Here is a 20325-nt window from a genome sequence, read left to right on the forward strand (position 1 = left end):
TGGTGTTGAAATAGGAGGACATCAGACATCAGTTACAGTATATAGTTTACTGTATGTGATCTGTGTTGATGCCAAGATACTAAACTGCAGTGGCCACACACAATAGGGATAATATCCACAGTAGGCACTAGCCTATTATGCTTTTAATTTTGCCTATTATGCTATACTGCAGTGCTAATTTTTTTTACCTATTATGCTCATAATTATGCTCAAACTTTTTGCTACAGTTCCCATGTTTTGTTACTTTCTAATGGATAATGGTAAACTTTTGCTCATGAACAACTGGTTAAATGTAAAAAGTACTCGTTGCACATTAAGAATTTGGCTGCATTGTAAATTATAACAACAGTCATGTTAAATGACTATGTAAAGCCATATCAGTGGCATTGAATGTTCTATTATTGTAAGTCAACCTTTTTCTATGGCATGCATTTTTGCATACAGTATGACAATTATTCTGCCTATTATGCTACCATTATGCTTGATTCTTTCAGGCACCTATTATGCTCAAAATTATGCCAGCATAATAGGCTGGTGCCTAATCCACAGGTTTGATGGTAGCCAGTGAACACTTGCCTAGCAGACACTTTCTCATTCTCCAGAGCAGGAAATCTTCTGAATTAGAATCCTGTGGTCTTTCTTTGCAGACATTGTGATGTCCAGTCAGTCATGACTAACTGTGAGGTCAGTAATCACCCCCAAAGTAGCACAATTAGTCAGCTATATAATCTATACTGTCAGTCATGCTAGCTTGTATATAGCACCTAGGGAGATATTAAAGGTAGCACAGAAGTGCCAATACACTAATCTGGAAATAATATTATTTCAATAAAGATATTGGTGGAAGCCAGGCAGCTAGGACATGCTGAATAGTCCCTCCGCATTGCATAGAAATACATGTAATTGATACAACACAAAGGGGATGGAAATAATTAACACAACACAAAAGGGACAGGGAGTCTTTTTAATTTAACCTGGTACACACAGCAATTGGCCGTGCACAACCAGAGAATCCCCCTGCAATGTTAACACACTCTGAACAAGCTAGATTCATAAACTTGCCATGCAATTGGCTTAGCACTCAAACAATGATTCCATCTACAGACCAGAGACTTGCACGGTGAAAGCAAACGGGTAGCAAGTCTTCACCAGTGGATACCAAGAAGTCTGTACATAATAGGACAGCTTCACAACACGCATAGTTGGTAAGTCTCCAAATGGGAGGATAAATAGACAATGACACTCAATAATAGCACAACAGGGTGACTTTTAGCAGCTGTTGACAGTAATGACCTTACAAAACATCACATCAACTTGAGCTTTTTCAGACTTGGTCCATTCTGCAACACCAAACCAATAATATTATAGAAGGGGAATACAAAACACAGACATTACGTTAAACCACTCATGAAGGAGTGACCTGAGACCTCCATACCAATGGAATATCTTACTTAATAATGCATTTACGCTCATAATATTCAATATCACCTGACTCAGGTAGCCCTATAAGTAGAGGTACGCTATAGCCATTATTCATCTCACCAATGTCAACATTCAATTCAATTGAATAGGAATTGTTTCACTTCTACATCACCAAAATTAAACTTCACTCAATGAATCACATTTAGGCTTTCTCGTTTTGTGGTTATTACCAACTTGGTTATATTTATATTATTTAATGGCTTCTTTCAAAGATTTCAAAATTTCAGCTAATCTCCTTTATTACATGTGCTGCCATCTTGAAATGCAATTGAACTATTAAATGTAATGGTCAGAACAGGCATGTCCACTAAATAAGACCTGTACACACCAGCTCCCTCTCTCACATTGTGGCCTCCCCAGGGTCTCATCACACCTCAGATAAGATGGATACTCCATCACAAGGCAGCACAGTTCCTCATAAAAATGGTCTAGTGACTACCACCCAAGCTGTGTACATAAGTTTCATCCAATTCCATCATCAGCACACACTCACCTCTTCTATTACTTGCTACTACTTGACAGCTTTCAATATTTATCAACCACACCACTTCCAAGTACTGCAAGTTTCAGTAGAACTATGTACAAAATTCAGCAGCCGACTTGGTAAGTAATGGTAAGTCCCTCATGCTTACCACAGTACAACTTACCTCAGAGGAATTCGTGAATGAAATATTCTTATATTCTGCAAAGTCCAAACACTAAATTTTATAATGATTCTATACATCTGCTATAGAATAATACTCTGTATGAAATATATAGTTCTGTTCTGTAGGAAATAGCTGATATGTAACAGCAAGTTTCATTAATCAGTGAATTCATTAACTGTTACTAGGAGACCAGAAAAACTTTGAGAATGAATATTGTTGAGAGACTGAGACAATTTATTCAGAGTATGAGAAGCCCAAGAAGTACACAATGATTTTACACATACAGAGTGTAAAATAATAACAAGACTAACTTAAAGTTATTAAAGTACTTCATTAAGTGTTACATGACTATAGTATGCATATGTGTGTATATTACAAATGTACTAATATAGTTAGATACAAAATATTGTCTTCACATTAGCATAATCTTTGTAATACTGTATAGAATAAAAATCTCATTCTTGCTGCCTGAAACCAAAACTTTTTAATTACATACATACATACACATTGAAATGTTTTTATTACCATTTTTGCAGTTATGCTAAATCTATTCAATGACAGATTGCTGGTGACAAGTCAATGTGTTTAGGAAATTCCATATTCCAGCTAATGTGGCTAGCTCCTTTGGCTGATACCTATATACATTATAGAGGATAAAGTCATCACTGGTATGGAATGTTTCTAAAGTTCATGAGATTGTCATAGACTTAAAATTTTACCTATAAGCAAATACATTTAATCATTATATGGTTGAATTGGTAAACGGGATACAATGAATTTTTGTTACTGAGAGTTTTGTTGTTCTACTGAATTGTGAAGTCATACAGAGGATGTAAATAGTAAGCATGTGTCACAAGTGTGTCCATTCACTAACTCAAAAGTTTCTGCTATGGATCCAATCCATTTATGTCAATAATTTTGAATTCTTAAAAATACAAATCCAGTGATGAGCAAGACTTAATAATTTACTTTTCACAACTGAGTAATAAACAAGCTAGAACAATCATGCACACTGCTGGTTCTTGATAGTTGTAGCTACAAGCAAATATGGGAACACAACAAGTAATGGAGACAATAATTTATAACTTCATCTCTTCAATAACTGACTTCACATTATTTTTACATTAATGAGCATCATATCAGCTTGTATACCCTTTGCAGCTACTTTCATCATTAAAAATGTATTTATTAGAAACACAAATTCTTAGGGTATGTACAGTTATCAATTACTGCACTTTAGAAGAGACACCTGATACATATAGGCCTGTATACAATAAAACACATAGTCATGAGCAATATTAATTGTGAAAATACAATTCAGTGAAATGATAATTTTTATAATACGGAGAAATCTAATTTGAACTGACCAAAACATCTTTTGGGAATTATGTTAAAGGATGTATGGGTAAGTCATGCAGAATACATAGTGACAAGTAGACTATGTTTCTATACAATCTATACCTTACTGAGACTATAAAATAGCATCAGGATTTGTGAAAGCATCATCAGTTGAGTTTGAAGAAAATAAAAATTTATATACAGCTGTAAAAGAACAAAATGTGTACATCATTGCTGTTGGCACTTATGATGTCTTTAATATTTGCAATCCAAAGTGCTCCAATGGACAGACAACCTAGACAGCTAAATACAATGGAACAGAGTTTGAAGAATGAAACACTACTGACATGCCTTTATTGTGCAGCTGACTGTATCAAAACTAGCATTCAAAAATTAGCTGAGGTAAGAAGACTTACATTGCTTGTTGTGGCTATATAAATGAGCTTATTAAAATAAAAACTTTGGTTTATGTACATTCTCAGTTGCCAAATGTAATTACAGTATAATGTCAATATGCATAAGCACAGTCTGCATGATTATTATCTCTAACAAATATATTTCAGAAAGACAATGTTTCCATAATACTGAAGAAGAATGACACAGAAGACAACATCGATTGTACCGATTCACTCAATACAACTGCAATGTCATTCAAGTTACAATTACAACAGCATTTAAATAACAATAGACAACCTCGCTGTTACAGTAGTGTTGAGACTAGACTTGATTTCATTAATACCCATGCCATCCATTTGACAAATAATGCTAGATTCCAACAAGGAATTCCAGTAAGAATATATAGAAGTTTAAGCTTCACTATACTAATTTTATGTTGTGTTCAACAGGACACAGATTGTGATATCCAAGACTACTATCTTAGTGTTGAAATGATGGGGAGGAATTCACAAAATATCACTAAAGAAAATGAAATCATAAGCAACTGGGTAGAAGAGTTAGATCTAAAGATAGAAAGAGTTCCAGATTCATGTGATTGCATTGCCTATATGAACAATTGTATCATACATTGCAATTAAGTGTACTATGCCAATTAATGAAGCAACGATTTTTGTACTGTGTTTATGTAATGTAATACATTTTTATGAAATATGAAATACAAAATAAATATCATCCACAAGTATTCTGTTTCTTTTAGCCTACGAGACTTGTTTAGTAAACAAAAAACATGCAATTAATTAATAATTCTTAAGATTACTTTCTATTGTCTATGCACTAAAGGTTATTTGTACGCTAACTGCTGATATATATAAATTCTGTATTGGTGACATTAAGATATTTGATTATACATGTACAGTAGCATGGTCTACTTAATAATATTCACATTCTTTAGAATGATATAGTTGATCAGTGAATTTGTACATACAACCAGAAAAACAACTTAAGAAGCATCCTCCTTGGTTTTACTTGAACTGACAATCATATTTTAGGCCATAATTTAAAATCTAGAAGGATAAATAAGAAAACAATTAATACTTAAGCTGTTTGTACAAAGATTTTACAATTTGCCAAAACTAGTTATTATATGTAAAACAGTTGAAATTAGTGTGCTAGGAAGATATCAACATAGTTGTATTCAGGAAATCAAGAATTTTTACTTATTGACTTATACAACTGTAGGATCAGGGTCTTTACAACATTGCTCATACGTTCATGGCATGCTAGCAGAGAAGTTTCTTGGCTAAAAACTGCAGTTAGTGAACACTGTAGCAAAACTTTTTTTCTATGTTGTTATTATATGATGTAATCAGTTATTTTGTACAACGTTTTTGACCAACCCATGCTCACAAAGATCTCTTTATAATAAAATCTGATTGTGACTATACATAACCGAGGCCTGAACTACTGTAACAGTATAATTATATTGCTCATCATGAGTATAGAATAATATTATGTAGCTAGGATGTAATAATAATCATAACTCAAGGTGTTTTATTTGACATTATCAAACAGTATGATAGTACTGTTTAATAGGATTCTCTTTGAAAGTGACAGATGCCACAAAAATACCATGTTGAAAAATCATCATTTGCATAGTACAGTAGCTACTCAACAAAAGTCACCTTTAACTAACTCTCTTACTCCATTCAACATCAGATATTATGTATAGGGACCCACCGATTATGCTCATTGTTTTACCTATTATGCTATGCTGCACTGCTCAAAATTTTTCCTATTATGCTTAAATTAATGCTCAATATTCACTGTGAAAAAAGAGGGATATAAGATGGTATTTCCAGTGGCTTATTGAATACAAAAAAGCTTGGTATAACCTGTATTATACTAACAATGTCTTGTAAGACTTCAGTTAATGTGTTAAATATACTGAAACCATACATGCGATGGTATAGTGTGGACATTGTATTACATATAAGCTATTTAAGGTAATGTGGTAAATAAACTGAAACCATATATGCAATAGTATAGTATGGATTATACTAAAGTATAAAATGAGTATAATACAGGATTTATATTAAGGCTTATTTGTATTCAATAAGCCACTGGAAATACCATCTTATATCCCACTTTTTGCACAGTGATTTACCTATTATGCTGAAAATTAGGCTCAATATTTATACCTCAGTTCTCTTTTTTTCTAGTAAATTTGAACTTTATGGGAAAACAGTAAGTTGCTGAAGCATAGACTCTAAATCCCTGCTTGTCAAAATCCATGTCACGGTAAAGATCGATATACTCTAATAGAACAGTCAGCTGTCTTATTTTCTGACTGTTCTATTAGAGTATATCGATCTTTTTCTGTGATATGTATTTTGATAAGCAAGAATTTATGGTAATGCACAAGTGTTCTGCCTATTATGCTAGCATTATGTTCAATGCTTTCAGGCACCTATTATGCTTATTATTATGGCAGCATAATAGACGGGTCCCTAATTATGTATCTACATATATTATTTATAAATGTAGTGTGTAACCTGGACAAATTTTAAGCTATGTAGCTACAACACCTACAATCTTCACAAATACATTTTGCATCTATAGTCTAAAATATTTTTGCTTAATTTTCCTTCTTACATTTGGTGACACTATTTAGCCATGCATGTACAAGCTTAACTAGCAGTAACTTTAGTGGATTAAAGCTAATATTACTGGCATTTTAAATTGGAACATTAAATCTATAATGATGTTAATCTAAGAACCATTTTCCCTTATTTAATACAGACCTGCATAAATTTTAATATGCCAGCATAATAAAGGAGGAGTGCTGGCAATACAAACATAATGCTAGCATAATTATTATGAAGCTCAATCCATAAAAATAGATTAGTACTCCCAAATAGAGTGGTCTGTGGAAACTGCAAACTGCAATAGAGCACTCAAATGAATTCTACATAACTTCTTAGTCAATAATCTCTAATAGAACAGCCACTTTGTAGTGAAAAGCTCTAATATTAGTACAGCACTGTTAAAACACCTGATGCAAAAACTGCTATGTTACAACATCAAAGATAGTTTTTACTGTTCACTTTCCAGTATATACACACAATCGTACATATCTTGCATGAATGTATGTTAAATCGCTTTGTCCATTACAAAGTATTTGTGACTGAAAGAGGCTTCAACTAATGTGGCTGAATTTGACAAAATCTGGCTACCACACACATTCAATTGTCTGATGAAATAATTTTAGCAGAACATATAAATTATCAGATACTTGTCAAAAACCCCACACTTTGTCGTATCTTATGTTATTTTATTTTCAAACCTGGAAAGCAAATGCTGAAAAACTTGGTGTTATTTATGTACTGTAAAGCAGACTGTTGGGTTATGAAGTTAATTAGTTTATGTATAATTGTTTTTATATTAAAAGTCTTTAAAATAATTATGGGAATATCACTGTAGTGTGAGTGCTACTATTGCATTCCACTTGCTACAAGTGAAGTTGGCATCCTGCTATATCCATTGGGTAAAATTTGCTTAATGTCATAATCTTCTTGTTGTACTAGTGTTACTGTAATAGTACTAGTGCTCCCTTTATGAAATCTAATACCCTTTTAGGAGAAATTTACATAGGATATGAATTAATGTAGTTATTATAAACTGATGTACATCAGCTATTTATATTGTTGGAGGAAAGAAAGACAGTATACCACAATTTCATGAAATTGTCATGCATTTAAAATTGTGTCTATAAACAAATACATCTAATCATTATCAATTGGTGAACAGGATACAATGCATGTTTGATTTCATTTACTAAGAGTTTAGTTGTTCTACTGAACTGTGAAGTCATAAGTAGGATGTAAATATTGAGCATGAGTACACAAGAGTATTATATATTCATTCAATAACTCTGAGGTTCCTACAGTGGATTCTCCTTAGCTAGTTATGCATATTTACAACATTATTTTGTAGAATTTTGAATTCTAAAACTACTTCAATATATAGTACAGCAAATCTAGTTATGAGTATTACATAGAAAGATGAGCCATTTACTTCTCATATTGAAACAGTCACTATATAGCTCACTGTTGGAAGTTTTAACTACAAAAAATGGTTACAACAAAATGAATGTAAACATATTTTTATAGCTTTATCTCTTTAATTGACTTCAAATTATCCATACAAAAATGGCCATCACATCACTTTGCACATGTCCTTTGTAATTTACCATTAAAAATGGGTTTATTATGAAATGTCATTTTCTGAGCAGTTGCTTTTAAGAGACATTTGTCATCTATAGAGTAAGCCACCAATGTTCGACCACCATCGGTTTGGACGCGATTTTTCTTTATACCCGCAAGGAAAATTTCTGCTCTTGCTATGTCTTTGGAGAGGTCTAGGCCATAAACTCTTGCATGCAAAAATCAGACCTGCAGCTTTCTTTGTCTGGCTGTAGGAGCTGCAAAGGTGGCCTGTCCAAATGTTCGTTAGTCTTCATAATGATCAATAAATTTATAATATATAGCTATCAGCAGGTTCATGAGAAGTAAAACTAAAACTGTGTGACAATTTAGGTGGAATAAATTTAAATAACTTTGTCTAGGATGACAAGCATATACAGCAATTGACACAAAAGACTAATGACTTTAACTATAAAGATACTATGCAGATAATACTGGAAAACTAACTAGTGCAAATATTAAGTGGTACATATGCATACATATGTGAGCTTGAGGAGACTTATTGTCATGTGGTAAACTGCAGAAAATTGGTAGGATTAAATTTGGTAAAATTGGTGCATAGAAAACCTTCCCAAACCTTTACACTGATCAACTAGGTATAATATTGGTCAATGCCTTATGATAGCTATGCATGTGCAGATTCATCAAGTGAAACTTTAGTTGTGAAATACTCTCATTTTTTTATGTTTATTAACTACTCAACCTTACTGCTTTGACTTACACAGGTGTGGGATTTCTATGTAGCTACCAGTACACATCACAAGTTAAACATTTCTTAAGAATTTATAGGAAGATGTTATACATGACACACTTATCTAGACTGCATGACATAATGAATGCATTAAAAGTACCACTTCCTGCTAAGGTACAGATGGCTAAAATATTAGTTAATGTACCATGTAAAGGTTAATTACTTTATTGTGCACAAAGTAACAATCACAAAATATGGGGAAAGCACAATGGCTCATATACAGTATGCTATATTACTCAGGTGCTATACAATTAAAGTCAATAATAACCCTCGTGAGGATAGGATGACCTGTGCACAGCCAGCACAAGAGCCAGTAGGCTGCTCCATACCTCAAATGTGGATGAGTGGCCACCCGTAATCCCAGTAATTTTTATGATTTAATGCATGGTAAAGTCATTGTTTGGTCTGCATACAGTACTCCATCACATTTTCAAACATAATTTTTAAGTTATAATATTATTATCATTGTCTTGTTACTTAATCCACCATGTAAAAGCAGTGTAAAAATTGGCATGTCCATGAATGTTACAGTAACTGGCACTAATAGAGCTGGTATATGGAGCAGCCAAGAATTATGTCAATACAACACACATATAACACACAAAGTACGTTGGGTTTTAAGTTACCATGCTCCTGCTCTACATTCAGTCTTGCTGCATTTCTAATCATTGCCTTTGAATTCACTACTCATTTGAATGCCTTTTTCAATAATCAGAGTAGAGAAGATGATCAAACTATTGTAATATGTTTCTTTTGTTGCGACATAATTTTCATATGTAAAACCTTGTACAAAAATTGCTTGCACAAAAAATTTTGAACTACTCTAATAGAACAGTCATTCATGTAATCATGCAAAAAAAATTTGCACTAAATTGTTTATTAATAATCATGAAAATAATTTATATAGGTAATCACACACATTTGAGTGCAATTAGGGAATAATTGTACGAAAATGCGTGTGATTGCCTATTAATCACATAGTGTCCACCCTTCATGGTTTGCAGTACACATCTATCCAGTTCTATGTGGCCATTAACTTCTACCAGGTGATTGCATCATCCTTCTTTGTATTGCATCATTTGTTGTTGCACTTAAAAGGCTTCATGTGTCAGCTATTCTGATTGGCTACTCAAAATGTCTACATATGTTGCACTTAAAAGGCTTCTATTGTCAGCTTCTTTGATTGGCTATTCATTATATCTTTCTTGTTGCACTTAAAAGGCTTCTGTTATTCTGCTATTTTATTGGCTACTTTACAGTGCAATTACAGAAACAAGGCCATGCGATTTGGGATTAATTGCACTCCTACTATTGAGACTAACGTATGGCAAATTAAATTACTATGTGATTAACATGAAAATAAAACAAATTATGGTAATAGCCAAGTAAAGTTCAAAGGTATTAATTATGAATGCAGCAAGACTGAATGTACAGCTTTAGTTAATGATGAAGGCCTAAAGTTATATCTTAGTGCATTATGCATGGTTAGTTGTATTAACAATAATTTTTGACCACTCCAGACATCAGCTCTCCTGTTACTTTCACGTTCACGTTTTATACAGCCAAGCTGTTATGCATGGAAAATGTCAAAACATTGATATCATGTATTATAGGTATGTGATCTAGATTCTGTTGCTTCAAGATACAGCTTTCTAGCATTGGTTGGCAGCCTGTTATCCAACTGGCAAAGATCTCATAATGTACCATGCAGCTACATTTAAAAACGATTCACTTTTTGCAAGGTTTAGAAATTCTGTGTACCATATGAGCCAGTCACAGTATTATAGTAATCATAACAAATCACCACAAGTGCTATTGTAGCTTGTATACAGAACTTGCAATCATTAAACCTCATACATTTAGCTAGTAGCGATGTAACTGTTTGCAAACAATTTATGGACAAGGATATCATATTAACATAAAATTTGGCTATGATGGTTGTATAATTATACGTTTTGGCACAAAAATTAACTTTTGAGTTTATCACTTTGTGAATACTATAGTAGTATTATCATGTTACACTTCATGATACACATAATTTAAGGTAATAGCATCTAAAATGTGTTTTGTTTCCTCTGCTGTCATATATTATCGGTTTGGTGGTACAGAATGGATCAAGGATGAAATAGCTCATAAGTTGATTATGATGTATTGTAAGGTCATCACTACTGCTAACAGTAACCACCCTTGTGCTATCATTTAGTGGCCTTATCTACTTACCCTAGCATGCAAGCTGGTGTATTGTACCAACTACGGGTGCATTCATGTTGTGAAGCTGTCCTACTATCTACTGACTTATCAGTACCCACCAACAAAGACTTGCTACCAGCTTTTTTCCCACTTTCCGCCTTGCAAATCTCTGGTCAGCAGAGTATTGTGTGAGTGCTACATAAACGAATTGCATGCCAAGTTTATAACTTGGGCTTGTTCAGAAAGTGTTAACATTGCAGGAGAATTCTCTTCACAAAAGCACTATCCAGGTTGTGCAAGAACAATTCCTGTATATCAGGGTATATCAGGTTAAATTAATAAGATTCCCTGTACCATCCATGTTGTGTTAATTTTGCCATACCAGGGAAGTGACCAAAAAATTCAGCACCTCTTAACTGGCTGTATGGCTTCCATCAAATATATTTATTGGTATGATTTCCAGAGTAGTGTATTGGCCTCTCTCTGCTACCTTTAATACCCTCTTAGCTGCTACAAGCTGGTATGAGTGCCAGTTGCAGAGAGTGAGATAAAACAGCTGTGGTATGTTGGAGATGATTACTGACCTCACAGTATATCGTGACTGACTGGGCATTATAATGTTTTTGAAGGAAGACCACAGGATTCTATTTCAGGAGATTTCCTGCCCTGTCAATATGATTTAGTTGGATGAGGAGGTGTATAAGTATCAGATTCTGGCTAGGAATGTGTTCATGGGTTACCAACACCTTGTAGATATTATTCCTATTGTGTTTGGCCACTGTGGTTAGTCTCCTGCCACCAACCCACACACAATATAATAACTTGAACTCCCCTCTATAATCAGCTGCAGCAAGTCACAATTCTAGGAATGATTTATAGTTTTAAGAACCTTGGTTTTACTAATTTTTCTTTGTGTTCTCATTGTTCTGTACAGATGTATGTAGCTACATGTGTATCATTTTCAATCAATTTGATATGTACCTAGAAACAAACACTGTATATTTAATCATTGTAATATTCAGTTGATTAATGGAATGCAATGTATGCTTATAGTTGAGTTCTTTTCTAAGAAATCTGTTGTTCTACTGAATGGTGTTAAGAGATTTAATAAAAGAGGGGATGAAATATTGACCATGCATGCACATTCATCAAGTGTATTCGTTCCCTAACTCAGAATACCTGCAGTGGAGCTCCTACTAATGTGTACAAGTTTGAATTCTTAAAAACAAATCCTAAAAAAAAAACGTTATTAGTGCTTACTTTTATGACACTGGAACAGTAAAAATTAAAGGCATAATCATGCTCACTGCTGGTTCATGACATAAGTACAGTATGGGAACACAAATGAAGAGAGTCATAATTGTATAACTACAGTAACTTTTATCTATTATCATAATTTACTTTGAATTGTTCATTGCATAAATGCTAAGCCACCACATCATTTTGAGTCTGCTAAGCCATATATATAATAACAGTTGTGTCAGATTATGCCACCATAATGTATTATTATAACAAACATAATTCAGACTACACTAAACACGTTCACACACACACTATACACAATGATTGTAATGAAGTGTTCAATTACAACACTGTATCTAAGTCTAGTCACTGTTTATATTTCACACTTTCCATGTGTAAAAGTGATATCTTTAAGAACACCTACTTTTAGGTTCCTCTGACTTTGAATATTCCCCAACACATATCATAGTTATCAAAGGATGTTCACCAACTGATCTCTTGGAAACAGGTAATGAAATCACTAAAGGAATGAACCATTCTGTTATTAGTCACCTCCTGTGGAACAGATTAACACTAACTATATAACAGACAGTAGCTATTTCTATAATTTCCTGGGGCACATTTCCCAAGATCCCCTAGCTGGAGTATGCTACACATCCTGAGTGTACATGTACAGTACTCCATACACTGATGAGTCAACCTGCCTCCTCCAATTACACTTATATACCACACAAGCCCCCACTTCATTATAGTTGTTTTGGCATTTACAATATAATTTTACCCATGAGACTGCAAAGCACACTATGTTCAAAACACAATGACATCTGTAGCTGATATCCATTTATCTTCCTCTCCTGTTCTTTAAATAGATTTAAGCACCTATATATGACAGCTATAACTGCTAGGTGATAAAGCTGTCATTTTATTATTATTACATTGTTGACTCACAATGCTTACAATTATAAACATTGTGAGCCACTGAAAAAGTGACGTATTAAAATTATCACCAATGTTGATCTCAGAAAGTTTAGATTTACGAAAGTCATATTTAGGGACTTAGACAATTAATCAGATCATTTGTGAAAGTTCCAGGTTCAATAACTGCATGGTTTAGTATTGAGTGTCATTGAGTGAATTCATTGACTATTTCTAAGAGATCAATTAACAAACAATCAATATTTAAGACAGCTATGAGAATGAATATTCTTAACAATATGGTTGTAACATGTGTTACTGGGGTGACCAACATAATTCAGAGAAGTTAAGAAGTACACTATGATTTATACTAAAGAGAAAGTAGAGTGTATTTGTTGTGTAGTTGATGGAATTAAAGCCTCCAGAGCATGAAACATTTTGTCTGTCACCAAAAAGGTGCACAGATCGTGCTACCATCGGAAACTGACCAATAAAATCAAACCACCAATACTTTGAGTTGATGATAGACTACTTGAACAATGTTGAGACTTATGTTATTATCAAGACTCACGGTAGTGAGTCGCGCGGCCAAGAAACTACAAAGCGCACGCCCAATTAAAAGACGCGGCCACTACTGTGAGTTATTTACGTGTAGGGCCGGTTTCGCAATATTAGTCCTAAGTTACGCAACATCTCTCAATAGATTTGTATTGCGTTACGTGATAAAAAATCTTTAGGAGTCGTTATCATAGTTTTCTTGTGACCTCGCTAAAATAAAAAAAGTAACCATCGCAAAATAAAAAAAACAGGCGTATTTCACTTTATTTCTCTACCTTATGTTACAACTACTGTCACGTTATACCAGTCAACATAGTCGTGTTTGTATAGTCCATCTAGCACTGACATTATCCAATCCTGGTTTGCCTATACGCGTATTTTCTTCAATCAAACCTCTAATCCCTACAATAACTTTTAAAGACACGATGTGGACACAAACTCTAATGCCTGATAAACAAGTTGTGACAGCGTGCTGAACCGTAAGTTCCCTAGGGATGGCGTTTTAAGCAGAAATCTTTTAAATTCCATTTAGTACCACACCCCATGCGAGCGTTTATAAATCGCCAGTTGTCTTGTGGTTTGAAGAACAAAATCACTAGCGAAGGTGCTTTAGCATACTCTTCAATTCTCTATTTACATGTAATTTTTAATAGATTAACCACAAAGGCCGGTAAGGTGAATACAAAAGGTAACAAGCCTTTAGGGGTTACCACCTCTATGTAGTGTGTACCATGTAGCTTGTGTTGTGGCTTTCATTAAGTATTATGCACACACAAATGGTGCAACAAAATTTTGTAATGGATTGCTCGAATGTGGTTCGTGGTGTTGTGGCTCGAATGTGTTTCGTGGTTTGCCAATGACCATGTATGAGTTGGGGTTGTTCCAACTTACACAATATTCAAATTTCATGATGGCCATGATAATTTCTTGCCATATGGTAAACATACAACAATGTGTAACAACGTTAATTAACATCACATCAAGACTTGACTAAAAATAGTTCCAACAATAGTGATGATTTCTTGTATGTCAGCATGACGATACTGAGACCTGTAAAAGAATAAGCAGGCACTGAAGTTAACCTTAAATTAAACACTCATGCAACTGACCTGGAACATCGGTCGCAACACCAAGAACACTTGTTTCGATATCTGATGACACAATCCAGCAGGCACTGAATTAAAAGAGAATGTACAAAAAATCAATATGCCGGGCTGTGTCAATAATAGCATGGATAATCAAAATAAACAAAAATTATATCCCAGGCTAAGTGAATGAATAACATAACTGTTGGGTAAGCATGTTAAACCAGAACATTAGGACATTAGTCAAACCAGAACATTAGGACATTAGTCAAACAAAAGTACGCTATCACAACTTGGTCATAATACAATGTTTGTACCACTGGACTTCACACTGGTTGCCCAAAAATTGTGCCATTCCGGGACAACAGCATAATATTATGAAACAAATAGTTACTACAACACAGAAGGCTTACTGTTGCACTGTCTACACTGATATACCATAATTTAAAAAACATAGCAAGTGGGCATTAAATACAATACACTTAACATCTGGGTACTAGGAAAAAATCACTAACATCACAACATGTAAACTGACCTGGAAATTAACACCCTTGATGCCACTACAGTCTACACTGGATACTTGTTCGAACCCATCAACACTATGCCTGATACATCTGAGTAGACTGACCTGCAAATTCACATCACTAGTATACAGTGATAATTGATAACTACAAAAACAACAATTGCAATAATACAATTGTTCTGTACGTCAACTGACCTGAAATTCATGACACTCAATACCGAGACCTGCAAAAGAATGAGCAGGCACTGAAGTCAACCTTAAATTAAACACACATGCAAACTGACCTGGAACATCGGTCGCAACACCAAAGACATCTTCTGATGAAACAATCCAGCAGGCACTGAATTAAAAAGAGAATGTGCAAAAAATCAATATGCCAGGCTGTACCAATAAAGGATGAATAATCAAAATGAACTAAAAAAAATATACCACATATGCAGGCTAAGTGAGTAACATAACTGTTGGGTAAGCAAGTAAACCAGAACATTTGGTCATTAGTCAAACAAAGTATGCTATCACAAACTGGTCACTGATAATTGATAACTACAACAAGAACAATTGCAATAATACAATTCCTCTGAACGTTAACTGACCTGAAATTCATGACACCTGTATCTTTGTTCCTGCATGGTCTCAACTTACATACGTACCATGATCACATTCAACTGCTAGTGGATAAACCGGTATGACCAGATGGCCTGCAAAAACCAACAAGCAGGTGTTAAATACAATACACCTAAAGCCCTGGAATATGAAAAATATTATATAAGCACTATTCCACACTGATATAATAATAAATTATAGGATGTTGTGGAACTTGCCTAAACATGTAAACTTGAACATGAGGACAACTGCATAATCTGGACACTTGGAATTGTCCAATACCTGATGAACCGCAAGTAGGTACTAATGACATTCACTTCAACATTTTATCCCAGCTGGGTGAATCTCTTGTAACTGAGTAAAAAGGTGTTTATTTTCCACCTGCAACCAAAGTTCTACATTTCCGTGGTTGGGTGTACATAAACGGCTGACCTGGAAAATCAGTATGCCATAGGGATATGGAAATGGTTCCTTTCCTTCTGTTGTGACATTACTTACAGCTGACTGGTAAATGATCATCGATGTCCCCATGGACCCCAACAATGAGTATACCAATAACTTCACAAGTTGGAATGAATTTCCTTTCAACATGTGGTGGAATGAATTTCCTTTCAACATCTGGTGGACAGGTCCAAAAACCCTATCGCACAAACACGGTGAATCAGTGTGTGGCGATGTGACACGTTGCACAAACTTCACTCCTCGTTTCGTTAGCATCAAGACCGGCATATGTCATAGAGTCCCTCAGTATTCTTGACTCTTACCTTTTCAAGCGTTGCTCAAGCGATGTAGTTTCTCACGAGGGGCTCGAGTTTCTCAGTAAAGTCGAGCCGATTAAAGTACGCCTCACCATCCAGTTACATTCTTAAAGCATTCAATTTAAAACCACGTATCACAAGTGTCCGCTTAAGGTAATTAGGGACTTTCCACGAGATTTCCCCTAAATAGATCACGTGTTAGTTGTCAATCTGGTGGTATACATGGTTCAACAATGCGGTAAGTGTACTTTATTATAGTATAAGCTGTCAATGAATAATCGTTTGTGCACTGCTAAACTAAGTTATTTTTGTGTGATAAGCATGCTTGAGGAAGGGTCTGGGGGACGAGACTAATGTTTTGACAGCAGTTGATGATGGCCAGGCAAAGAACTGCGAGAAGAACTACTATGATAGTATGATAGTAGGGAAAAATTCCCACCCCTATAGCTCTGCCTAGGGGCATTAACTAGCATTATCTACAGCTACTGTATTATGTTGCTGATATGTACATTCAGGCCAAGAATAAAGGTGAAAGTGGTAGTAAGGCTCAATCCTATTATTCTGCCTAACAGGCAAGGGAGTCTGAGACTGTGGGGGCATGCTCCCTCAGGAAAGTATAAGTACTACAACTATTTTGTTTTAATTGCTTCATCAAGTATAAAAATTTCAGTCAAAAGGTGATGATTGAGCTCTGGTCTTATGCACTGGTTTTAGTGGTTGTATCGATACTGCACTGTGACATCCTTGAGGGGTTAGTGCTGGCATTGTCCATGGCAATGCTATTTCATCTCCCCGAGTCTTGATGATTGAGTCCTCAATTCCTTTCTCTGCTGCTCCAATCCTGAAGTTGTGACCACGGTGACGATCGAGGCTCTGGTCTTGCATCTATACTGTACTGCAACACCCTTGAGGGGTTAGTACTGGCATTGTCCATCGCAATACTGTTCCATCTCCCATATACAAGTCTTGATGGTTGAGTCCTCTATTCCTTTCTCTGCTGCTCTAATCCTGAAGTTGTGACCAAAATATTAAAAAATTATTATAACATGATAAATGATTATGATGATAACAATTACAAATGTATTTATAGCTGTGTAGCAACTGTGAACTAATTAGGCGCTTGCAAGTTTAATTAGGTGTCTGAAGCATTTCACAAGCACAGATATGAGATATATTCATCACGTGCAGGCAGTAAAGATAAATTTACTCTAATAGAACAGTCATACTACACCGTAAATTCATACTTCCAAATTTATGGTGTTATGAAACAATCATTATTATGTATGGATTTTACTGACTCTCCAAGATAATATTCTGCATTAATGTTAATTGCTCATTTCCAAAAAAATTACCTTTCACTGACAAAAATGAGTGAAATCCACCCCAAAAACACCTTCGCTGTAAAAAAGGCGTGCCCAAGAAACTACAAGTACCTGGAACCCAATGTAAAAAAGAAAAAGAAAAAACAGCTTAGCTGAAGTGAAAAGTAACTGGTAACTTAAAGAGCTGATATCTGAAGCGGCCAAGAATACAATTACTAAAGTTTAATCCATGCAAGAACACCTTGGCTATAAAACAGGTGTATACATGAAAGTAACTGGCAACTGAAATGGCTGATATCTGAAGCGGCCAAGAATGAATGGTCATATACAACTAATTCAAAAATTTATCACTGAACCTTTATAATTCAGCTGTGTTCTATATTCACTCTTGCTGCATCATAAAGTAATTTCTTTTAACTCTAATTGGCTGGTAATTTGGCCGCCTTTTTTAATAGTCAGTATAATAGAGCAAAAAAAGGCGGCCAAATTACCAGCCAATTAGAGTTAAAAGAAATTACTTTATGATGCAGCAAGAGTGAATATAGAACACAGCTGAATTATAAAGGTTCAGTGTTAAATTTTTGAATTAGTTGTATATGACCATTCATTCTTGGCCGCTTCAGATATCAGCCATTTCAGTTGCCAGTTACTTTCATGTATACACCTGTTTTATAGCCAAGGTGTTCTTGCATGGATTAAACTTTAGTAATTGTATTCTTGGCCGCTTCAGATATCAGCTCTTTAAGTTACCAGTTACTTTTCACTTCAGCTAAGCTGTTTTTTCTTTTTGTTTTTTTACATTGGGTTCCAGGTACTTGTAGTTTCTTGGGCGCGCCTTTTTTACAGCGAAGGTGTTTTTGGGGTGGATCTACTTCACCAGTTAGGCACTGGAGGGTGTACACAGAAGGCAGAGCCTGTTCGAGGTGTTTACCCATAGCCTAGGAGCCTAAGCGAAAATCTTTGAGCTAAATATCCTGAAGTGAAACGGGACAAATACCTAGAAGGGCTGAAAAAAGGCAACCCCATCGTGACTTGATCCGCAGGCCACCCAGACTGAATATCGTGGCATACGAAGGACCCTACGAACTGCTGCAACGAAAAATCACGTGATTTTAAGACATTTGTATCGTTTTCTACCAGAAGAAAGTGACAAACTTGGCTGCCACGTTGGTGTTATTCAAGTTACACTTAACCTAACACATGACAATAGTTAGGGAGTTGATTGGAGGATATCGATTTTTCGCGTTGCGGACCCTATCATAGATTATATCTCTCTAGCTATAATCTATGCCATTGTATTAGAGTGACGGTTCTATTAGAGTAGTTCTAGTCAACCAAGGGGTGTAGAACAATAAGGGGTGAGGTCATCTTGTTTACTGTTAAGTAAATAGCTAAATTGTTAAGAGGTGTGGTCTCCGCACTACATCGCTATCAGTCCACCTATTTATTTGATTTTTTTATCTTAATGATACAAAATAAACACATTAAACAGAAACAAAATAAAATAAATTAAACACATTAAACAGAGATCTTTATTTGATGGGTATGGTTGTGAACCTATCATGAACAGGATCCTTATTACAAGCAAAGTTGCATAATATATGTGACCCTATTTTAGAAAACCATACATTTGGGCACATAGCTACAAAATTTGTAGGAATGCTCAATTGAAAATTTCAGCAATTCTTTTTAAAATTAACTGTTTTGCATATTCTGATAAAGCAACTATTAAGCCTTCTTGCTGTGAAATCTCACTCCCATAGCTTCTTTATTCTTGGAGATATACTCAATTATATCAGGCCATGTAGTAGTTTCACAATGCATGGGACAGCAATTAACTTACAATTTAGGTGATTTGTTCATTCCCTAAACCAAACATTTTCTTGTCTTTAGACAATAATACAAGTGATTTAATTGAGGAAAAGCACAAAGAACACATGATTAAACTCTCAAGGATCTCTTTTCATCCATTTTAGATTGTGAGAAAGGAGATCTTTGTCAACAAAGTGATTTGTCATCAATTTGTCACACCTGATCACTATACACTTCTATAAACTGATAATGAAAAGTTACAATAGTTTGTTATGTATTAGATAGTAAATTAGTCATATCTTTGGAATGCTTCAATGTATCAGCACAAAATTTTCACACAAGGTAGATAATCACTCAGTGCTTCATTGCAGCAATAAAAAGAAAATTGGTCAAATGTATGGTTTTCCAAAATAGGGTCACATATCTAATTAACACTTTGAT

General features: G+C 34.8%; 1 protein-coding gene across 8 annotated transcripts in view; it reads right to left on the minus strand.

The window, feature by feature from the left end:
- The window catches only part of LOC136257330 (uncharacterized), a 118127-nt gene extending 100674 nt beyond the window's left edge, over window positions 1–17453 (minus strand). The window contains exons 1-8 of one of the 8 annotated variants that reach the window (XR_010701948.1): window positions 16425–17434; window positions 16211–16373; window positions 15983–16087; window positions 15674–15932; window positions 15585–15613; window positions 15402–15494; window positions 14891–14955; window positions 14669–14831 (exon numbers count right to left, since the gene is read on the minus strand). Coding sequence is in view for 7 of the 8 variants with exons in the window: in XM_066050561.1 (XP_065906633.1) it covers window positions 14756–14831; window positions 14891–14955; window positions 15402–15494; window positions 15585–15613; window positions 15674–15729; window positions 15983–15993 (330 nt within the window). In the remaining variant the exon portion in view is untranslated. Of the gene's footprint in view, window positions 1–14668; window positions 14832–14890; window positions 14956–15401; window positions 15535–15584; window positions 15614–15673; window positions 15933–15982; window positions 16088–16210; window positions 16374–16424 lie in introns of those variants that run through there. The other 7 variants (XM_066050561.1, XM_066050495.1, XM_066050485.1 and 4 more) reach the window with 7 other exon arrangements.
- Window positions 17454–20325: the final 2872 nt, after the last annotated feature.

This window comes from Dysidea avara, chromosome 1, assembly GCF_963678975.1.
Source record: "Dysidea avara chromosome 1, odDysAvar1.4, whole genome shotgun sequence".
Classification (NCBI taxonomy): Eukaryota; Metazoa; Porifera; class Demospongiae; order Dictyoceratida; family Dysideidae; genus Dysidea; species Dysidea avara.